The sequence below is a fragment of the Dufourea novaeangliae genome, unplaced genomic scaffold (genome assembly GCF_001272555.1).
Source record: "Dufourea novaeangliae isolate 0120121106 unplaced genomic scaffold, ASM127255v1 scaffold8, whole genome shotgun sequence".
NCBI classification, from domain to species: domain Eukaryota; kingdom Metazoa; phylum Arthropoda; class Insecta; order Hymenoptera; family Halictidae; genus Dufourea; species Dufourea novaeangliae.
The window spans coordinates 2,224,178-2,245,802 of NW_015373923.1; the positions used below are offsets into that span (position 1 = coordinate 2,224,178).

Sequence of the window (21,625 nt, forward strand, 5' to 3'; positions counted from 1 at the left end):
TTTCGTTTTTTTCCAGGATTTTAGGGTTCCGCTTGAAAAACGACGTGAACGATGCTGGCGATGGGTCATTGTCTTTCCTTCGAGACTAATTTCATTGGAGTTTCGTTGGACAGACGGAAAAAGTACCGTTAACAATTTATTATCGTGAAGTTAGGCACATTAAGAAGATCTATAGTCTATAGCTTACTGTACTATTGTATATTTACACGAGATGATCATTATAGAAGAGATTCTAGTACGTACTAAAAGTTTGGAATCACTTACAGAAATCAGTAACAGAATCCTCTCGAAGATTCCATTAAATTAATAGCAGGCAGAATAACAACCGTTATAAATCATTCTATCCTCCATTTAGTGCCTTTTCGTAATATTCTGTAAATGCACGAAATCTATCTTTGATTACAATATATCAAAGATGTTTATTTCCCATTATTTTAATTAACAATCTAATGTCTCGTCTTTTCCTTTGATAGTATAGATAAGTAATCCTAAAAAATCGAATCGTATTATACGTGTAAGTTGCAAACTTATAGGTTAAAGTTCACTCGTCATCGCAGGTACTTAAAGTCGAACAACACTCTCGGTCGCAAATCCTTATCACCTAAATTGAGCATTTTTGTCTCTAATGTAATACTAACAACAGGTAAAAGCGTGTTAAACTACTGTGCAAATCAAACAGATCCTACGTTACGTCCTACGTGTATTCTCCACTGATTAGACGCGGCGGCCGCGGCATGTTTGCACAAGCAGTTGGCGCGTAAATTTCTTTGAATGAAACAACGTGTGTGTGTGTGTGTGTGTGTGTGTGTGTTTCTAGAACACATATTGTCACTGACATTAACGGAGTCTCGTAATACCGTGTTCAGATCACTCGATACTTGTATATATCCACGTAAGAGTTTTTCACGCCGTAGCTCCAGAACGCCAGAAACGGAAAATTCTCCGTCAGATACATGGCCAATCGCATTTGGCCGTTGAAGTACGCCCTGAACAACGAGGACCACCAATACGTGGCCGGTAACAGGTACTTGTGTACCATTATTTGAACATTTAAAATGAATCTTCCGTACCAGGACAGGTTTGACGTATCTGAAAGTGAACATATTGTCGCCAGTTTAAGTTTCGATCGATCGATCGGTAGATGTCGTTACGAGTCCGCTTATTTACCTATTTTCAAGGAATGATTGTTGTTCGGCGCGCTCGACGACGCCAAAATGAGAGTAAACGCGACGAACGCGTTTGGGTCCATGTACGGGTTTATCGGCCAAAGACCTGTTATCAACGTTCGGCTCATCTCTTTGAAGTCTTTGTTCTCGGTGGCAAGAGACGGAAGGAAAACCTCGTCCAGTAGACGTCTGCAAATAGCCCGTGTCTCTTCGATGCTTCCGGTACAAAGATTATACCTGTGTAGAGCAACAGTAATTACTATTTTTATTAACTACCATTCAATTCATCGAACAACATTGATGTTTCATTAATCCCCTGGTATCAAAATGGTGTCTTAAAGGCTTGACTGATTCTGTTCTTCTTATTCTCCTCTTTTCTATACTTTCATCAATTTAATTTAAACGCAAGAAATTATCTATAGGACAATACGCTTCTCTGCTCTCTATTCAGAAAATGTATAACTGAAGTAAAACAATGAAAAGAGTAGTCAAGAATTTTATAAAGCAGACCCCCTTATTACAGAGGGAGGATACGTTCAGTGTTTATGTGGAGTCTGTATACTATACATATGTATGTAAACATAACTTAAAAGTTCAAGAGTCCCATAGATTGCTCTACGAGTCCTAGGCTAGGACTCTACGTCCCCGAATATGGTTCCTCGGTGCCAGCGGATTAATTTACATGGGTGTTCAAGTGGGCGTAAGCGAAATTTCGGGTATTCAGCGGTTACAAACTTGTCTTCCATCCCGAGCATGCTGCCGATCACGCGCCAAAAGTGAACAAGACCCTCGAGTTCCTCGGAACTGCTGTTCACCCCAAGATAGTCCCCGGCCAAAACGGTGAATCCCATGAATCCGAACTGAGCCAACGCCATGTCCAGCTGAGTGACACGCGCGAGTCCTGCCTCGGAGCTTCTACGAAACGCCACGCAGTGTTTTTTCCGGACGATCTTCAGGGAGTCGAGGAACCTGCGTTATAAAAATCGTTTCCGACCTCAGAGAAACATATTTATATGTATTTCGCAAAAACAACACGTAGACAGTAAATCCTCGATGAGTGTTCGAAGGCTCCTCGGCACTCACAAGAAGGGGTCTATATGAATACTGTAATATTCGAACGTTCTATTATCCGAATCTTGTGCTATTCAAATGTTCTATTATCCGAACTTTGTGCTATCTAAATATTCTATTATCCGAACCTTGTGCTATTCAAATGTTCTATTACATATTCGACCATTAATCAATGAACAACTTCCGTCACGGATGAGCACAAGAAAAATAGAAAATATAAAAATACCGTTACGTGTCGCGTGTGTTTCTACAAAACAATCTTTGATCAAGACTTTCGAGAAAGAATGGATTTTAGAAGCTGATCCATCGAAGACATCGCGATTCGGAAGACAATGTCGTATTTTATACGCGAGTGGTTTTTGTTGCAACCGAGAATACATCCGGCAGAATGTAAATCGATTAAAATACCGGGGGGCCTGCACACGGTTGCACGACTCGATTCCTCGAATGCCAATGAACGGTCTATGTATCTCCGCGACTCCGTCCGGTCCTCGACCGTGTATTTTCGTCACGCGCCGCCGGACGGACGCGTCCCGAAAATTCAGCTTCTCACTTTCGGCCGGGTTCCAGCGATCGTCTAGACTCTCGCGAGTTGCCAAAGCCGACAAACATGTGCTGTTCGAAGGTATCGTGTATCTCGGGGATAACAAATGATCGAGAGGTCCTGAAATGCTGTTTTGGAGTATTAATAGCGACATGCGATGGGAATAGAAGGCCTATTTCCAAGGAAGAGTTTATTCTCGGGAGCATGTCACGTTTCTGAGTCACGGTGCTCGAGGAGGATTTGCTATTTTTATTTGCAAATAGGCTAATTTTGTTTCCGGATTGTAATGTAACGAGCCCACATATTTCAAATATGTTATTAAGAGGCTATGAGGTCGTCAGATCGTTCAGCGGACATTTATATATTTTATATATTTTAATCGTATGATAAATCTAATCAAAACAATCTAAACATTTGATCCGTCATTTTGAAAATTTTATCTCTAATCAACGAACCTCTAAAAAGAAACTAGAGTGTCAGAAAAAATAATAGGAATATACGAGCGGGTTGATTATGAAAGTGGCCTGAGTCAATTAAATACTTTGCAAAAATGCATCGATATTAATATTTCTTTCAGATTTTCAGCAATTTTATAAGTCTCCTAATATTTATGACGAGGATCGTATGTGCGTTCGATTCACTTACTCCCTGTCTATGCCAGCTTTTCGCCCGTACCAGGCCCACGTGTGTAAAATGGTGGACACGTATCTATGAAACGCGGCGCATGGTGTACCGCTACGTTTCGTGTACGCTAAAACGTCCTTGATCGACGGTACCGCGAACAGGGACAACAGTCCGCAGAGTTTCGCGATCATCATGGTGAAAGCGTTGTTGTAAAACATCCGCTGGCCGAGAAGAAATTTTTTCTCGTCGAAGAAGCTCGGTAATTCCGGCTGGAGCCACTTGAAGTCCATGAAAGTGTTTGCCCCGTCCTTGAGGAGCGTTTGCAGCTTCGCCTCGACAGCATCTGAAAGTGGAATCACACACAGAGTAAATGGACACGCAGTTCATCGGTTTATTTCACTCGAGGAACGTAAATGCAGGCATTTCTGGATTTAGACGGCCTTAATTCACGTAAGTAGTTAAATTAAATCTTACTGATATCTCAGAAACTGTTCACTTTACACCTCATATGACATAATACTTTCTTTTTACAAACATTGGGCATTCCATTTTAAAAACTGAAGGTGACCGTTGTATCTCGATGAAAATGTAACATGGTAAAAAACATATTATTGCAAAATATGTACCCCTTGATACCAGGCAACTTTTGTTTGAAATATTTTCTTTTTATATAGTTGATAATATACGAGTAATCGTGGTGGTCACGTTAGGTGAACCACCCTCTGTATAATCTTATTAATTGTTTCAAAGTGACGATCACAATTTTAAATGTACTCCTGTTTTTCATTACCTATTGTTCGAATAAGATTATTGCCAACTCTCTGCCTCGGTACATATTCAGTTATTGGTGTATAATCGTATTGTATGGATCATCCTGACGAACATCCCACGCGATGAACAACGGGGTGGTTCTTACGATCGCGGGAATTTGTAAAACAAGCCCCGTACACGTATCTACGCGGAGCGTGCGGGTGATCTTACATTTCGATAGGACGAAAAATTCATTTGGTATTCAGAGCCATCGAAAGTGGATACATCTGTGCAACGAACGCGCTTTGAATAAGAACATCAACGGACAGTTTGTATAACGTAGCCTGCTCGTGTCAGATCGAACAGCTCACCATAAAATCTGAATTAAATGTCGATCCCACGTAATCTGGCTAGTCAACATTGCTGCTATTAAAAGTGCTTGCGACACACGCTCGGAGAATTGTCTATCCTGAAGTTGCATTATAAGTTTCTTTCTCTTACAACGTATCAATAGATGCAACACAGTATATCAATAATATAAAATATATACTATACTTTAATTACATTAATATACCTGTATTATAGCATCATTGTATTATATTCGGTGTGACCAATGCGTAATCCACCATTTTTCTTTATTTCAAATGTTTTCAAATAAAAAATAAAGAGTTTCCGATATTTTACTGAGAGTACAAATCACGTAGAATCTTAGAATATCATTATTTAATATACATATACCGAATAGCATAGATCACTGATTTTTATAGACACTTGTAAATTGTTGAATTATTATTGATACACTAAATATTATATTACATTAGGGTGTTTCATGTATCCTGATAACCTGCAAACTATTCCAGGGAAAATTGATATTTTTATTATTATTTATGTGAAAACAGATGAGAAAGGAGCCACTGATACATCGATACACAGTTTATTTAGTTTTCCATATTGCATAAGTATCAAGTACCAGTTTAGTGATATCAGCATCGATATGTTAATATTAACATTTTCCCTTGATATTTTCTTCTTCCCGAAGGTCAGACTAAACGGACCGTGATTCTTCTCCGTCACCTAATCACAGTCTGCGTCACCTAATAGCACAGTATACAGATGTGTATTTAAACGTTTCGCATGACCCATAACGACAAACTACTAAATTACAAGATTTCAATTATATAATGAATAGACTGCGGATATTTATGGAAATGTTGATTTTGACGGACTAATTTACAAAGATTACAGTCCAATAGGAATTTGATAGCCCCACTTCTATAATATTCGACAGAATATAAAAACTTCGGTGAATTTTATTAACAGTTCAAATGTGTTGAAATTCCAAACAATCGTCTGCGAGGTAAATGTGTCCCTATAACTATCACCGCAACAACTAAAGTAATTCTTTATACGTAAGGTTTTTATTAAGTAAAACAAATAAAGTGGTGAGAACACATTTCGAGGTGTACATTTGCTCAACACACCGAGAAAAAAAGAAAAAAAAAAAAAATGAAACGATTGCTAAAACTGTTTCGCGGTGTTTGGTCTCTCTAAACACGTGTTGTAGAAAGTTAGATCATAGGGGGACATTATGTCACCGTTGGTCGGTTCATTGCGTAAATCTCGATCTATTCGGCTTTCGCCAACAGCGACGACGTCGTCGGTCCTTCTACTCCTCCCTTCCTTCTCCAACCACTGTCTCGTCGTCCCGTTATTAATTTTATTTAACGAAAGCGATGCATCGCGGCTCGTTCGACTTTTATCGAGGCGTCTGCACACGTACACGCGCGTTGCATTCGAAGCTATAGAACGCTTCAACGTAGGAAAGTGAGTCGAGGCCGACGCGTTTCTATTCGCACTTTCATTAAGCCTGTTTAGATGCCGTGTCGCGGGCAGAGATGGGCAAATCCATTACTAGCCGGGGGATTTTTATGCAAAATAACATTTTCTAAAGTAATTCATAAAGACTGGAGCAAATGTAAAAATTGATTTTTTCTCTCAACTATCTTGTCGCGTTCGGAATAAAATAGAAAAATTGGATCTGATGAAAGTTTTGTCTTTTATTGTATTGCGTGGAATGGGAATATGCATAAAATCCACAGTCTATTAAAAGATAAAAAAAACGTACTTCGTCATTTTCGATCGTTCAAACGTGGTAATTGCAATTCTTTAAATAAAATAATAATACTTAAATTGAGTCGACATTTAACAAGCAATTATTTAATCTCATTAACTGTTTAAAACTTAGAATAATGCCCTTGGATATTGCAGCTTTTATTGTTCGAATAAAATTCTGCCCAATTCTGATCGCTGGGACTGAAATGCTCGTACAGCAAGAACTTGGCACTGTAGGAACAGTACATAAAATTAAAATATTAAACAGAACGATATGTTTTATTTCGTTCCCAGGTGACAAACGGCGGTATTCCTGTTTTTTACGCATTATCGATGAATCTCGAACATTCGACCTGAATGACTTGTCGAACGAGATTAATACAACGAAATATGCGTGGTATTTCGTCTAAATCTACAGAAGTAAAACGTCCCACGTTGACCCCCGGGTCACTCGAGACCCAGACTATCCACCCTTTCAACGTACGAAGGTGAAACGATCGACTTTTACCAAGTGTGATTCTCAAGGCATCCTATGGTTTTTGTTACTATTATCGCAGTTTGTTTTATATTATATTTTCTTATAACCTTACTTTCATTGAAGCTAATGAAAATGTCTCACTAGTATATTACCAATTTTCAGTGCAGTAGGATTAAAAAAAAAAAAATTTTTTTTACTAAACCTTACCAGTGTCCTTGAGATGCTTGGGAAGAGGCAACGAGGCCTGACGAGCCCCCCTCTCCTTTGATTCGACAACTGACCGCTTTCCGTGTACGTACGTACGTGGAAAATCGAACGAAAAATGTTCTCGATCGAATAACGAACAAACTGGAATCCATGTGGTCGAGCCTTGTTCCAAGGTGAAACTAGAAATCCGGGTTCATCCCACCGTGTCTTTCACTCGGCTCGTGTTGGAAACAGTGTCATCGACATCGAGGACGATGAAGTAAAAAAATTTCTATATGAATTTCAAATTTCGAAAATCGTCGACATTCCAGCCACGTCTGTAGGATATATTTTTACGCAAGAACATACAAAAAAAAAACACACACACACGATTAACACCGTCTGCGACACGGTCTGTATCCCCGGTATCGAGAGAAATTTTTTCGGAGCGAGATCAGAAATTTCATCTCACTTTGTTAAAAAGGAAAAAAAAAAAAAAAAAAAAAAACGAAACTTCGTTGCATAATATTTTTATTATCGTTAAGGACAGAGAATTGTTATGGTTACCTGTTATTTTCATTCCCGATGCGTCATTGCATTTCTTTGTTCGCGTTGCAGGTCATTAGTGAACCCTGAATTTCATGTTTTTATATCTGGACTGTGTACATTAATATCATTGCCAATGTTTAATCCTTTGCACTTCACATATGCACATTACCGATCATAAATATTAGGACACCTGATCTGTATTAGAAAAACATGCGATGTTTCGTGAAAACGATATATTTCAAACTACTTTTATCATTTTATACCAGTACAACCATTAGCCATCGAGCTTTTATGTCTCCTAAACAATATTTATTTGAGACTCTCAGCAATTTCACAATGCCTTCGTAACATTCACTGCATACTCGACAAAATTCCTAACACTTCGCGACGGTACTGTACAACACTGTATAATCCATGTCTCCCCGATTCGGTACAAACTAAAACCATCGAATGAAATTTCACATATAACCACTTATGAACCTTTAATAGGAAACCATAGATCATTCGTTGTTTCACTCAATCGTACACTGCACTAGATCCTTCGGAATAAAATAAATAAATAATAAAGTTCAATAAGAGTCATTACTACGTTCAGAGTTGTGAACTAGTCCAAACAGCAACAAAGTCTTAAAACTGGTTTTCCACGATAAAATAAACTGCACAAACCAGACACTTGAGGCGAACGTCATTGCTCCGATTAGAGTTCGCGAACCTCTTTATCACGGACGACAAAACCGTCACCAGCGGACCAATTACGCGGTCCATCGTGGAAAAATCGCGACAAATGGGGATCGAAATTTCGTTGAAAAGTACACTGACCTGACAGATCTGCTTCTTCCTCCTCGCGGTTCCTGATTCGTTCGATATTCCTCATGGTGGATAAATATATCAAAATTCACTGATCAGCTACCACGATCGGCGTGCAGCTGCCATTCAGGACGCTAGACCAATGAACCACTCGCTCTCTCGTGTTTCACCGTGGAACTCGGGAAATGTGTGCTGCTGCGTTGCGTTCGTGTTCGCCGGAACGGACACGACGGGGGCAGAAACAGAGGCGAAACGATTGAGAAAAATAATTTATCGTTATCGTAACGGAATTTCCCGCGTGTAAATACATATGTGCGACTGAGCACAGCGTGCCCCTCACTCGGTTCGTGGTGTCCCTTGGCGATCAGTGGCGTGCTGCGCAAGGGAACCGAAGAAACTGCGGTGTCTACGGTGTAACATCTTTGGAGAAAGGTACGTATGAGCTACGACGAGTCGCTCCTACCTTTCCCTCGCACCTGCCTACTCCCGCCTAGCACCGTCTCGAGAAGTCATGAAATCCTGGCCAAACTCCGTATTTTTTTTTCCTTTCTTACCTACCGTTCACCTTGGCTCCCTTCCCATTTTCCGAAGCGACACGTGTGCCAGTTATGGAAACATTACTGAAATGGTAATTAGTGGGCTGCAGATTCTTCTGAACATTTATGTATGTAATGCGTTGGTATTCGAAAATGGTACTTAACGGACTGTGATTTTTACAGGTGTCAATGTTATGTTTGGATAATGGTAATTAACGTATTGAGGTGTTTCTCGTGTGAATCGACGTTTCGTGGATCGAACCCTCGAAATTGGCAACTGGATATGTTGGGATCTAATGATGTACAGTCCACTATTTTTGTTACGACACGATTCAGATATCCTGTCCTATTTTAACGATATCCGTTATTCGTTCCCATCGTCGGTCGCCATTTTGACCGAACGGAAGATTGGAAATATATTCCGAATCTAAAATGTATTGCCATTGTATTAGAAATATCGTGAATTTGTATTTATTGACTCGCGTAATGGAAACGATGCATTCGCATAGATTTTGAAATTCGGAATTTCTGTTTGGCTAGACCAAACAGCTCTTTGTGCTTGCTGACATAGATTTTGTAATAGGGTATGTAATTTTGCAATAAGGCGCTATTTAAAAAGTCATCGAAAAAGAAGGCTAAACATACCGTGCGAAAAAGTTATGCAACAGAGCTCAATAGTCAACCGATGCCGAATAAATATGTGCATATGAATACGTTTTGACTTTCGATTATGAACCTCTCTCAGTACCACCAAATAATTCTTCGACATATTTAATTCAATTTACGGTACTTCGATAAAATGCAGCGATGTGATTCTTGTGCAAACGGAAAGGGAAAGTTCCGATGTCTTCCTGCTTTTCGCCTCCAGTGTCGTATCGACACTGTACACCAAACTTGGCTGGCACACCGGGTGAAAGTCACCGACACAGACGAGACGCAGACGAGATATAGGACAGACCACTCACCTTACGGGATCGCGTGTCCCAGGGGTTCTGTAGTACTAACACCTCAAAAAGAGTTTTTATGTTTCAATATAAGAAAGGTTGCTTCGGAAATTACAATTTAATTCATGGGAAAGGAATGAATCTATCGGAATGGATTTGTCCATTTGATTTAAAATATTGAAATTTTATGTAATATTACATCTCACGATAATTGTTATAATTAAGGATATAATATAGAAACGGTTTTCAGGTGACTTTCTTTCGTCGATCGACATGAAGTGTGTATAACTTTGTAATTCAAATTTTTATGTCAATTCAACGAACAGTGGATAAAATGTTTTCCAATCTGTGTTGTGTATTATATCCTTTCTTAAAATTTAAGCAATTGTTTCTTACTTACATGTTCGGGTGTAGCGTTTCGAAATTGTAGAATTCGTAACGGCAGTTACGTTGAATACTCTTACCGTGCGTTTTTCGTTTAAAATGCAATGTCTCCTGGCCATACTCACTGGACGCCGTTCCGTGTTTTCGGTGGAAGCACACCCTGTTGCGTTACATTGGAGAATAAAAACCATCGGGCGAGCTTTGGAAAAACCATGTATTATAGAATAATAATAGATTACATTGTTCGTGGTAATAATGATATAATAAACCAGAATATACCTGACAATAATAATAGGAATCTAAAATAACGCGAATACTGAATACATATTATTAACAATAATGAGAGGAGGGACTTTGGGGTGTGTGTGTGTGTGTGTGTGTGTTGGTAAAAGGAAGGGGCCAAGCCGCTCGGAACTGCGTTTCAGATTAAAAGAAAAAAAAAATATATATATATAGAGAGAGAGAGAGAAAAACAAGAGGGACAAGTAGATTTGATAAAATCAATAAGATTGCTGGACGTTAAAAACGTAACGTCGTTCGACAAGGTTATCATCGCTTGAGCATTTAATTTCTTTTTTTAAATATATATGTATATGTATAAAGAATCGACTAAATAGCCCGAAACGATTTCAGTCACGTGCACAGACCGATCCTCTTCGAGAAGATGCATATTCTTTATCGTACGCAAAAAAAAAAAAAGGGAGGTAACGGGGTTTCGAACGGGGAACGATACAGTGACGGACGAAAGGGAAAAAAGGGGCGACAGATCAGTGAAAACAAAAATAAAAAAAAAAAAAAAAAAAAAAAAAAAAAAAAAAGAAAAGAAAAGAACATACAACCAGGAATGACAGTTTTGGCTGCACTTGCTAAGACTTACTGCTAGAGTGGTCACGGTAAATTGCCGAACGAGCAACTCACGATTGTTTCCATTTTAAAAATAAAGCAACGCGTCCACAACGCTGATCCATATAAAATGTGTGACATCCTCTCTTCGGAAAAATAATAAAATATATATATATATATAGAGAATTTGCTCGCGTTGTCTTCGATCAAGCATGAAACTCGTAATGCTTCGATGCATGCTGTCGTGTTTAAAAAAAAAAACAAAAAACAAAAAACAAAAACGGAAAAAATCTGGAAAAGAAAACAACAAAGGGAAAGTCTGTATGTGTGTGTGTATACGTAATATACATACGCAAAAACGCGTGTGTGTGTGTGTGTGTGGCGTATCATCCGTACAACGTTTTCGTTTCTAACAATATACCGTTCGTCAGCACGCGATTATTTACTACTGAACGAACGACGATCGTGTGTTTCCTCTTCTTTTTTATCCCCACGCAACGCCGATAAAGCAAAAGAAACGAGCGAAAAATAAAGGAGAAAGTATATCAAGGAGGGAGGGTGGAAGGCAAAAAAAGGAAGAAAGATCCAGTACAAATTTTCACTTTTCCGCCCGAGAGCCAGCTCGTTTTGGGAAATAATTCGTGAATATATCCCAGACACATCTGGAAACCGTTTTTTTTTTTTTTTCGATCGCACCCTGGTCTCTTGCGGATTGGTCCTTTCCCACCGACGACACGTTTATCGATAATACGCTAATTTATTCACGAACTGAGATCTTAATCTTATCAACGAAAGCACCTCGAATACGCTAAACGAAAGACTGGGTGGAAAAAAAAAAGAAGAAAACAAAGAGGATTCTTAATAGCGTTACGCGAATCGAGAACAAACAAAATCGCGAGAACGACCGAAATGAGCGTGTGCGAAGTTACAAAATCGGCTCGATCGCATGGACAGATATCACGCAGATGTTTGGCGGTACAGACTCATCTCGATTATCGTCCGAACTGGGACAATGATCATATACGAATAAATGCTTCAGGCTCCCGCAAATTCGTTTTTTGCCCGAAGCTCGAGCCTCGACAACAAAGTATGCACTTGACACGTTTTACGGCCTCCCTCGCCCCTGTGGTGGGGACAACGCCTGGACAATAATCGTGTAGAACGAGCCAGACGATAATCAAGGAGTCTGTATTTGCTTCTTTTTTTTTTTTTGGTTATGTTCGACTGGTTTCGATCGATGAACGACTGTAAACGAGATCCATGGGGAGCGGGTATATATTGTTTCTCCATTTTTTTTTTCTTTCTAAAATATCAATGCATGCAATTCAAGAGACGCAAGAACGCACACGGGCACGACATCGATCTTTGACAACGACTGAACAAGTCACGGTAGAACAATGTCGTTTCGCGTGTGGTAGATGATTGCTCTTCGTGGTTTTTTTTTTTCGTTTTTCGTTTAGAATGCTGAAAACGGCACGTCGAATTTACAGAGGCCTCATGGTGTGGTAACTCGATACGAATGTCGCATCGGAACGATACTTCGTGCACGAAGCCGGAGTTTGTTATTAATTGACCGTCACGTGATATTCCTATTTATCCTAGATCAATGATCGAACGAACTATTTCCGTTTTGTATTTTTTTTTTCTTTAAATATTTTATACGAACCATCGAAAGCCTCTTAGGCAAAGCTCGAACAGTTTGCGGCGGAACAACACGCGTGATTCAACGAGAGAAAGAGCTGGTCGACCGATAAATCGTTTGTGGTGTAAAATTTACGTGATCCCAGGAAGATATGGCAGCCCTGTGTTTCTGTTTTGCAGATTAGAAACTATGGAATACGTTACAATTAGAGCTATTCGACTCCCGTGGATGCGAGAGCAGAGAAAAATTTCCCAGAGTCACGTGATACGTGGAGTTGGTTGGATCAGACAGAAATGTAAGTTGGAATTTTCCACGTGTCCCTGTAGTACCGACTTCGCAAATTAATGTACCGAGAGCGCCATCTTCGATTACAAACGGCGACACTCCGAACTACATAAAAATTCGTCATTTGAAAATGTGTACGGTGGTCGTTTTCTTCCGCGACTTCTCCCCTAATAATATTTCGAGACGTATCTCGGATGGTAAATGATTCCGCGTGAAATATTTTAGACTTTCCCTAAAAATACCCGTAAGTTTATTGCCATTCAGGTAAATAGGATCTACAGATAGGGGAATCGGAAATTTTTCTCTACTCTGGTATCTTGGGTGTCTACGTCAAGTTTGATAGCTCAGATTACAATGTGGCGACAGAACCAATGGGTGTGTCGAATGGACGAAGCACGTTTTTCGTTTTTCTTTTCATTAGTATTAAAACGCGTATTCGAGGCCTCCGTTTGTGCGTGAGATCTTATCACGAGTATGAAAAATAAGAGGCGGACAGAGTCCTCGTAAGGAAGCACTGACGCGTTCACGACAGACCTCGAGCACGATTCTTAAAAGCTACGCCGATATAATCTAGTACGTACTATGGATCCACGCTATAGTACCCAACGTGTATCGAGCTGCCTGATCCGAATAAACGTCCAAATAATATATACCTCTAACTGCCTCTCGTAGGAAAGTAAGTACGCGATGACTGACCGTTTATGGGGTCTTGCAGAATTGTCATCTCGATGGTTAACTTACGGGAACGACTCTGGTGTACTCTGCATAACTTACATGCATTACTCGGATTCAAGACATTGCTAATCGGTATCATTTTTGTCTTTTCGTTTAGCAAACGGTCAATACGAAACTGTACTATTCCGGATACGTGTTTAATCAAATCCCACATTCGAGAGTCGCAATTCGTGTTCAGTGCATCCAGTGTAGGAACGTTGATGGTATTCCCGTAGTCTCGCTACTCTAACAGCAATTATATATTTTATTCAGTTCTTTTCACTCGGAGATCAATCGACATGGCGTTACTGGAAGCGAAAAATCCATTCTGACCAAACTTCGGTGAGCGAAATATTGCGTGTGACAGTTGCGCGACATCTGGTCGCCTTTGTTTGTAACTGCGTACGTGGAAAATTATCACGAACACTTGTTACCGTACCCACGCTGTGTTTAACGGCATTTTACCATTGCTCTAAAATCCATTTTAATTAAGATTGTTCGTTAAAATGCTTCTTTCATGTTCGTTTCACTGGTGAACATGCAAAGAACGTAAAGATCGTCACTTCGATACGACGTTTCGTACATATATCGATTTGCTCAGCTTTGTTGTCCGTGTAACTGTCACTATGATTCGTTCTGATAAAATTATGCGGAGGAAGACGAATGGATTCGTCGGTAAAATGAACGGCGATTAGCAAAAAAAAAAAAAAAAAAAAAAAACACGTCCTGTTGTTTCGATACGACTGTTTTTCTCGGATGCACGAGAGTCCCTGTCTTAGCGTCTGCTTCTTCCTGACTTTGTTTTTATTGGTTAAACGTTCTATCTATTTACATGGGATTCACTGCTCCGTAACCGTGAGCCGATACATTGTACCAGCTATATGCTAGGTTATCACGAGAGCACAGGACTAACCTCGGGCACGTCCTTGCAGTCTTGAATAGATATCTGAGCTAACTCGGCCACCACCTCTTCGTGAGTGGCGGTCTCTGATTTCTTTAATATCGTATATCCCTGCTGCGTTTCTTCGTTTTCGCCGTTCGTCTTTGCGTTACTTTTCGCCTGCCCGTTCGATTTCCGTTTACCCGATGACTCATCGCTGGACATCCCCGGGTGGATCTTAAGAACGCTCTTGATAATGCTGTTCACCGTTGTCTGAGAACGTTTCGGACTGTCGTTCTTCTGGTCGGAAGGAAACCTAACACGAATCGTTCTGTTGCTCTCGGTATTTTCTTTATGTTTGTTTCCTTTCGTCCCGATGATTGACTTGGAATACTTTTGCTCGGACGAGTTCTGGCCATTTGGAACATCTGTGTTCTTCGTCTCATGCACTTTCTCCTCCGAAGGAGCGACATCTTTGTTGGAGTTCGGCGCCGCTTCCCGTCCGGTCGTCGTCGCGATCGAGTCTACAACGTGAGTATCGTTTCGTTTCCTAGACAACTCCAACCCGTCGTTATCGGAATCGTTGTTCCTCTTGACGTCCTCGTCCAAATCCGTCACTTGGATATTCTTCGTCTCTTCGATGGAATTCTTATCCGCGGATAGTTTATTGTTGTCCGTGAACGTGTGATTGTTAATATTGTCTTGTCTATCGTTCAATGGTAATTCTCGTTGTAACACCCTCACGGGACTCTTCGGTTTTGTGCTGTTGTCGGAAGTATCCTTGTTTTGGCAATTTGTACAGGAAGATTGTTTGGAATGAGCGGGGGAATTCACTCGTCTCTTGCTGGCGTTGTTCTTCTGCGCTACACCCATATGCGGTTTAGCTAATCTTACAACATTAATCGACGAGGTCGTTTGAACGTTAAACGGTACTGTCGGTTCGTACTGAGGAACCGGTTGCATGTGGTTCTTATGTATCTGTTGCTGTTGAGGTTGCATCCAACGTATATCAATGTGCATTGTGTTATCCTTCCGTTGCTGGTAATTCATGTACTGTAGAAGAGACTCCGCTAAATTTGTGTTCATATTCGGATTCACGTTCGCGTTTGTGTTTGGACCGTAATTAAGACCAGTGTTCGGATTTACATTCGAGTTTACATACTGAGGTAACATCTGTCTAGGTAGCTGCTGGAACTGATACTGTGGAGCTGGATACGCAGGGCAGTTTTGTTGGGGAATGTTCTGTACTATATTCTCCCTACCACGTTCTCTATAATTATAACGATCTTGCGCAATCCGAGGAACATTCCCATGATATTGTTGCGGCACTATTTGCCCGGACTGGTACATCTGATCGTTTTGAGGAATTACTGGAGTCTTAGACTGATGACCATAGTTTACATAATGCATACCTGGTTTACTTATTGCCCTACCATATCCTACACTTGGATGATACTGCGGTGGTTGCGAAGTATAATCTTGCTGCTGATGATCTTGATATTGAGGATACTGTGGAACTGGTGGTTGCGCGTCGATCCACGTTTCTTGTTGCGGGGGAGGTTGTTCTATGTCTCGTCTGGCTTGCACCGCGTTCCAAACTTCTTTTAGCTCACCGGTAATATCCCGATCCTTTAATATTGTATACTGTCGCGTGAAAACCACACCCGCGTTCACTGTTTCCACAAAGTCTAGTAAAAGCTCAATTAAACTGCAACGCTTCTGTAGCAAAAATAAAGCCATACTGGAAAGTGGTCTTTACAAACACTTTTAAGTATTGCAATTCTGTACCAAAAGTACCTTTGGATCCTGAGCATTTTTGCCATTAATTCGAAGGACTTCTGGATTAGCCATTACTGCGAATACAATAGCTTCTGCTTTTGTACGTGGTGGCCTCACCCTCATGCCTCCGTAAAGAGGTACAGGCTGAGATGGCTTCAAAGGCATTGCAATCTTTTCCCAAGATAAAACATTTACGTAACACGGGACAGCAGTACCCTAAAATAAAAGACCTAATTTATAACTCTGACTCTAAATAAAGAAGGTACAGAGTTAAAATCAATAACATCTTGCTGATTTTCTGGCCAATTGGAAACATTTCTATTAATTCTTTATAATAGGTGCAATAACAGTATACCTGTAAAAAGTCTTGTATACACATGTGAGGTTGAGGAGGATTTTTGAAGAGACGAGCACCATTGCGCTTCATCCTTGTAGTACCACCTTCAGTCATTTTGCAACTGAAAATAAATATCTATTGAGATTTTATGCCATACGATAATACTGTTGTCTTATAGGATGAACTCCAATTAAATGTGTATCTCCAGATACTCTTCACACACAGCTTATGTTTTGGACACCATAAGTAAATTTATGTTAAAAATAATACTTAATCTTAGCAACTTTATCACATTATCACTGTTAAAAAAAACTCGCATGTTCTTCCGAATCTACACTGTTATGTTATCGTGGACGATAAAAGCCTACCTTTCGTGAAAACAACATTGAACGGCAGTGTTTACGTGGGTCGATTACAACGGAGAGCGAAGTTATCAGTTAGAGAATATCGGTAGTCGGGTCGCATAAGTATTACAATACCGTAAATCGGAACAGTAGAAGGGGATGTCTGAATATTCTTAACAAATGAGACGGGGCAAACGCGTCAAATTGCATGCTGGCACGATTTTCACGCGTCGTTACAGCTTTAGAGACAAAAGAGAAAGAAATTTTCAAATCGGACGTCGCAGGCATAAACTAAGCAGGGGTGGTTGAGTACAGAAACGGTAGAATTTCTACGAAATCTCAGACGCATTAGAGCCCTCTTGCTGGCCTATCATCGTAGACTGTCAACATAACCTAATAATTCTCCAAGTTTACACACCCGATTGTTCGGACGAATGTGAACGAAGGAATCGCTTGCACAATGTAATACGTTACCCGAAAGGTGCATAAACCTCTATTTCGTAAACTCACCCCGCGGAGCTGTTTCACGCGTGAAAACACTCAAATAACCAGGGACACGACACGATACATTATCGGACAGCTTCGGTGGAAAAGATCCATCGCTCCTTTTGTTTATTATTTTTCCGGAGTCTGCGCGATTAAATTTGACCACGGACGCTGCGTCGCCTTGCGTGTACGGATCTTGAACTAAAACGTCCAAGATGGCTGAGAACGGAAGTCACAATTTGTGCATTACTGTGAAGCGGTCGAAATATTCCCTAGATTCAAGTTTTCTGCGGTATAAAATATGTATTACTTTTTTCCGTTATGTCATTGCTTATGAATATTCTTGGTTTAATATTTGAATTTTTACAATGTTTTCGATATGTTGAATATACACGGTTTCATCGTTGTTAACATAACATGAATATATCGAGTTTCCGTAATCGAATTTTGAAAGAAATCGAATTGGTCATTATCGATAGATTTAACGTTCGAATTGAATCGCAACGTGAAAGTGACGCAGCATCATTAGTGGCGTACTTTGTAAAGAAATTTTCGAACATAAGAATGTTAATAGTTATTAGTGCGATCGTTAGAATAAGTACGTGACTATTTTGCGCGTGTGAGTCTGTACATTAGTTCTGAATCATCGTGGAAGTATACATCTATCTTAAAACATCTGTTTAACGAATCAACAAGGTACGTACACATTACTGGTATATCTCGCAATATGCTTTTATCCGAACAAAGGATCATGTTGCCAAATTATACACTTCACGAAGCATTTGTAACACGTTGTTACTAGTTTTATTGGTTTTACGTCGTATTATTCGTTAACATTACCGTATCGTCCGTATAGGTGGCATATTTTTTACCATGTCCACGATAATCCACGGGAAAAACATTATCCCGAAATGCACAATAAAGTATTCCATTACACATATTACATTTTCATAGATATTTATTATCGCGTTTCAAATTTCGATACACTTGTTTTGCCGACATCGAAAATCTAGTATTTCCGTTGTATAATGAAGCGGTAAAATCGTGCCGTTTAACATTCCCTTTATCTCGAGTAAAAATTGCATTTCCATAAACAATGGAACATTTTAATCGTCACCTATTCTTCTGCGCTCAGCTACAGTAGGAACTTATTATCTAAATAAGAGTAGAACCTCTGTTATCCGAATTGTTCTGAAAGGCGCCGTTTTCTTCGTTTTATTTCCATTCTTCTTCGTTTTACTTCCAATTCATTACGGAAGCTCGTCAAGTTTTTCTCCCCTTCTCTTTTTATTACCGGTAAATTTATTTATGGCGTGATTACTCGACTCGCTGACTAACAGCGAGAAACGCGTACCCCATTTCCATTGGTCCGTTCGTGCGACGGCGAGGTGAAGGAGACGAAGGGACGGCAAAAAAACCAGCCGTGGCCGGGCACTGAAACACGCTGTAGAACGCGAGCGGCATGGAAGACTGTAGTTAGCGACTATTAATATCATCGATCGGGATCGATAGTTGCCTGCGAGGCGTCATAATGATACGGTGGGATCGGAACGAGGCCCCGTCGATGCTCTTCGATACTCCACGTTACATACCTACACGGTGGTACACAGGCTGTGTACAAGTGGTGCTACCAACGAGACGCAGAAGAGATCCTCTTCGGGCGAAAAAACTACACGATAACTTATTTTCATAACGGCCACAGCCGTTATATTATTCCGCTAATCGTACTAATTCGATTTAACGATGACAGTGCACGCAGGAGCATTCGAATCAGGGGCGATTACGAGAGCTGACTCTTTGACTATTGGAATGAAATTCTTTGCGTTGATAGTTTTCGTCTCGAAAGAATAATGTACAGGGTGAATTGGATTGGAGGTTATTCTGCGCACAGACCTGTCGTGTAGCATTCGTTCATATTAAACCAAGTCTTGGATAAGAGTACCCATAAGGGCAGATGACGATGGTTGTAACTGCGTATGTAGTTTTCGGACCGCGCTTGGTGGAAAATGTAGAAGAGACTATATACCCAAAACAAGTCTCGGTCAACTATTTTCATATCCAACGGCATTACCGTTCCACGGTTAATACTTTAACCACACATGCTTCGGCCAGTGTACATAACATAAGCAGGATTCTTGTGAAATTCGGGTAAGAATTACTGTAAACGGTACGAGGCATCGCATCTTCTATCCGAAACAGAAGACCAGATGCGTCGAGGACGCCACCTGTGGCGGGTTTCGCGCGTCATCTTGCAGAAGAATCGACGCCCGTGGCCCCCGATATCTCGGCTGGATCTTCGATTTTAATTACGGTGGTGTGTGTTCCTGGCCTGCTAAACAATTATCTTCGAATGTCGGTGGAGCAGCTCAGTACACGCGCGCCGTTGCTGCCCTCCTCCCCTCTTTTCATTTTTGCGGGCCCACGTATGTACCCGACACGGACCCAACCAGACCCCAAACGCGTACCCGGCCAGACCCGGCGGGGTAGAGGCAGGCCGCGCGTATCTCGTGTAATTTTGCACCGAGTGGGTGGAGATACCCATTATTTCGCATTACAGACTCCTTAACGGGAGGAGGGCCCCGAATCGCGACTTCGCGTTACGTTCGCACGTCCTACGTCCCAATCATCCCCGGTTACGACGTAAGAGGAAAACGACCGGGGCGGATTCTCGCACGCGGCCGTTCTTTCGGTTCGGACCGAAAGGTTCTGCGTGTGAACTGTAATCTCCCAGGGATCGTTCTTCTTCGTTGCGAGTAAAGTGAGTTAAATACGGAAACGCTCCGAGGCATTTAAGCGACCGATTAGGAAGGATTCATTTCGTAGTGGTTTGGAGGTTAAGTGCGCAGAAACTGTTGTAACGGAGCGTCCTTAGTTGGGACTGGAACCCTTAACTACAAACGGTTATTTGTCTCAGATGTAAATAATTCGACGATTTTTGTTCTTGAATCCGTTCGGAAATTAATAAACCATTCAGGCCCTCATTCCCCCTTTCGAAACCAAGCACTATTAGTCGATTAATCGAGGATAATTAAAATAACGAGGAGTCGTTAAATAAACGGACGGAAGGAAAGGCTAAAAATTCGTAGGGAGTCGAGACCCCAATCTGGGCCAGGTGTACACGATACACGGTTGTGCACCGTGACGAAAAAGGGGCTTCTTATGAAAATTAATTGACATATCGATCGGAGGCCGACCCACGTCGTCATCGAAGGTTTCGTCTCGGTTGTAATAACCGCTAAAGCCACGCGGAGAAAGAAGCGAAAAAAGAGTCCTACGAACGGTAATCGGTGGGGGGGGGGGGGAAATAACATGGAACGCGTGCAAATGGAGCGGGAGACGTGTGACAACCGGAGTGATGTAACGCGATCTTTTAAATCGCCGTGCCCGAAATCAACGTAAATGATCGCTCCAGACGCACCGGGGGAACACGTTATGTTTCCGTGACACGAGCCTCCGTCTGCGATTCACGCATAAAAGTCGAACCCAGGTCGCGTTGTAATTAATTCATACCTACAGATGGGTACAAAGCGTATGTGTAAACTTTCTCCATTTTTTGCGTAGTATTTTTATCAATATTATTTGTTAATAGATACGACTTAGAATGCATTTATATATTAAAGGGGTGAAGTGCAAAGTAAAAGAGCAGAGAACGGACAATATCGTATGGATCCATACCGAATACATACATATTCGACCTTGTTTACATTGTTTATTGGGTTCCGTGCCATCGCCGCCACTACCACGCGGGGACAGATAATGTCGGGCATGCTCGGCCACGATTAGGAGGGATCTGCTTGGATAATATAATAACGAAAAGAGAGAAAAAAAGAAGAAAGGCGTGTGTAGATATAAAAATAAATAGCCAGGTAGGGAGGGGGGGGGGGGGGGGAGAAACGGAGAACCCCAACGTGCCACACGCAGAGACCACGCGAGACGTGTTTATAGTAATGAGCCTTGTCGTTATTTGTCCAGCGAAAGGGATTTATCGAGATACCTCGTGAGATCTTGTTGCTCGATCTTCTTCTTCTTCTTCTTCTTCGTCGTCCTCGTCGTCGTCGTCCACCACCACCACCTCTCTCCACCTCATCCCCTCGACGTCCACCAGACTCGGATGTCTCCTTATTTTCCTTTCCTCCGTTCGTTGCTTTCTTTCCCCTTACCCAC

At 41.0% G+C, this 21,625-nt stretch overlaps 2 protein-coding genes across 2 annotated transcripts; both read right to left on the reverse strand.

The window, feature by feature from the left end:
• Positions 1–862: 862 nt before the first annotated feature.
• On the reverse strand, positions 863–8,354 carry LOC107194552. The gene is made up of 5 exons (XM_015584193.1): positions 8,300–8,354; positions 3,427–3,748; positions 1,902–2,135; positions 1,168–1,403; positions 863–1,089 (listed from the first exon to the last, which is right to left on the reverse strand). Exons 1-5 carry the CDS (start codon positions 8,352–8,354, stop codon positions 863–865), a joined length of 1,074 nt encoding a protein of 357 aa, XP_015439679.1.
• A 5,871-nt stretch (positions 8,355–14,225) lies between these two features.
• Positions 14,226–17,550, reverse strand: LOC107194696 (myb-like protein D). Its single transcript, XM_015584356.1, has 4 exons — positions 17,486–17,550; positions 16,650–16,752; positions 16,313–16,510; positions 14,226–16,234 (listed from the first exon to the last, which is right to left on the reverse strand). The coding sequence occupies exons 2-4, from the start codon at positions 16,743–16,745 to the stop codon at positions 14,528–14,530; spliced, it is 2,001 nt and encodes a 666-aa protein (XP_015439842.1). The 5' UTR covers positions 16,746–16,752; positions 17,486–17,550; the 3' UTR covers positions 14,226–14,527.
• Positions 17,551–21,625: the final 4,075 nt, after the last annotated feature.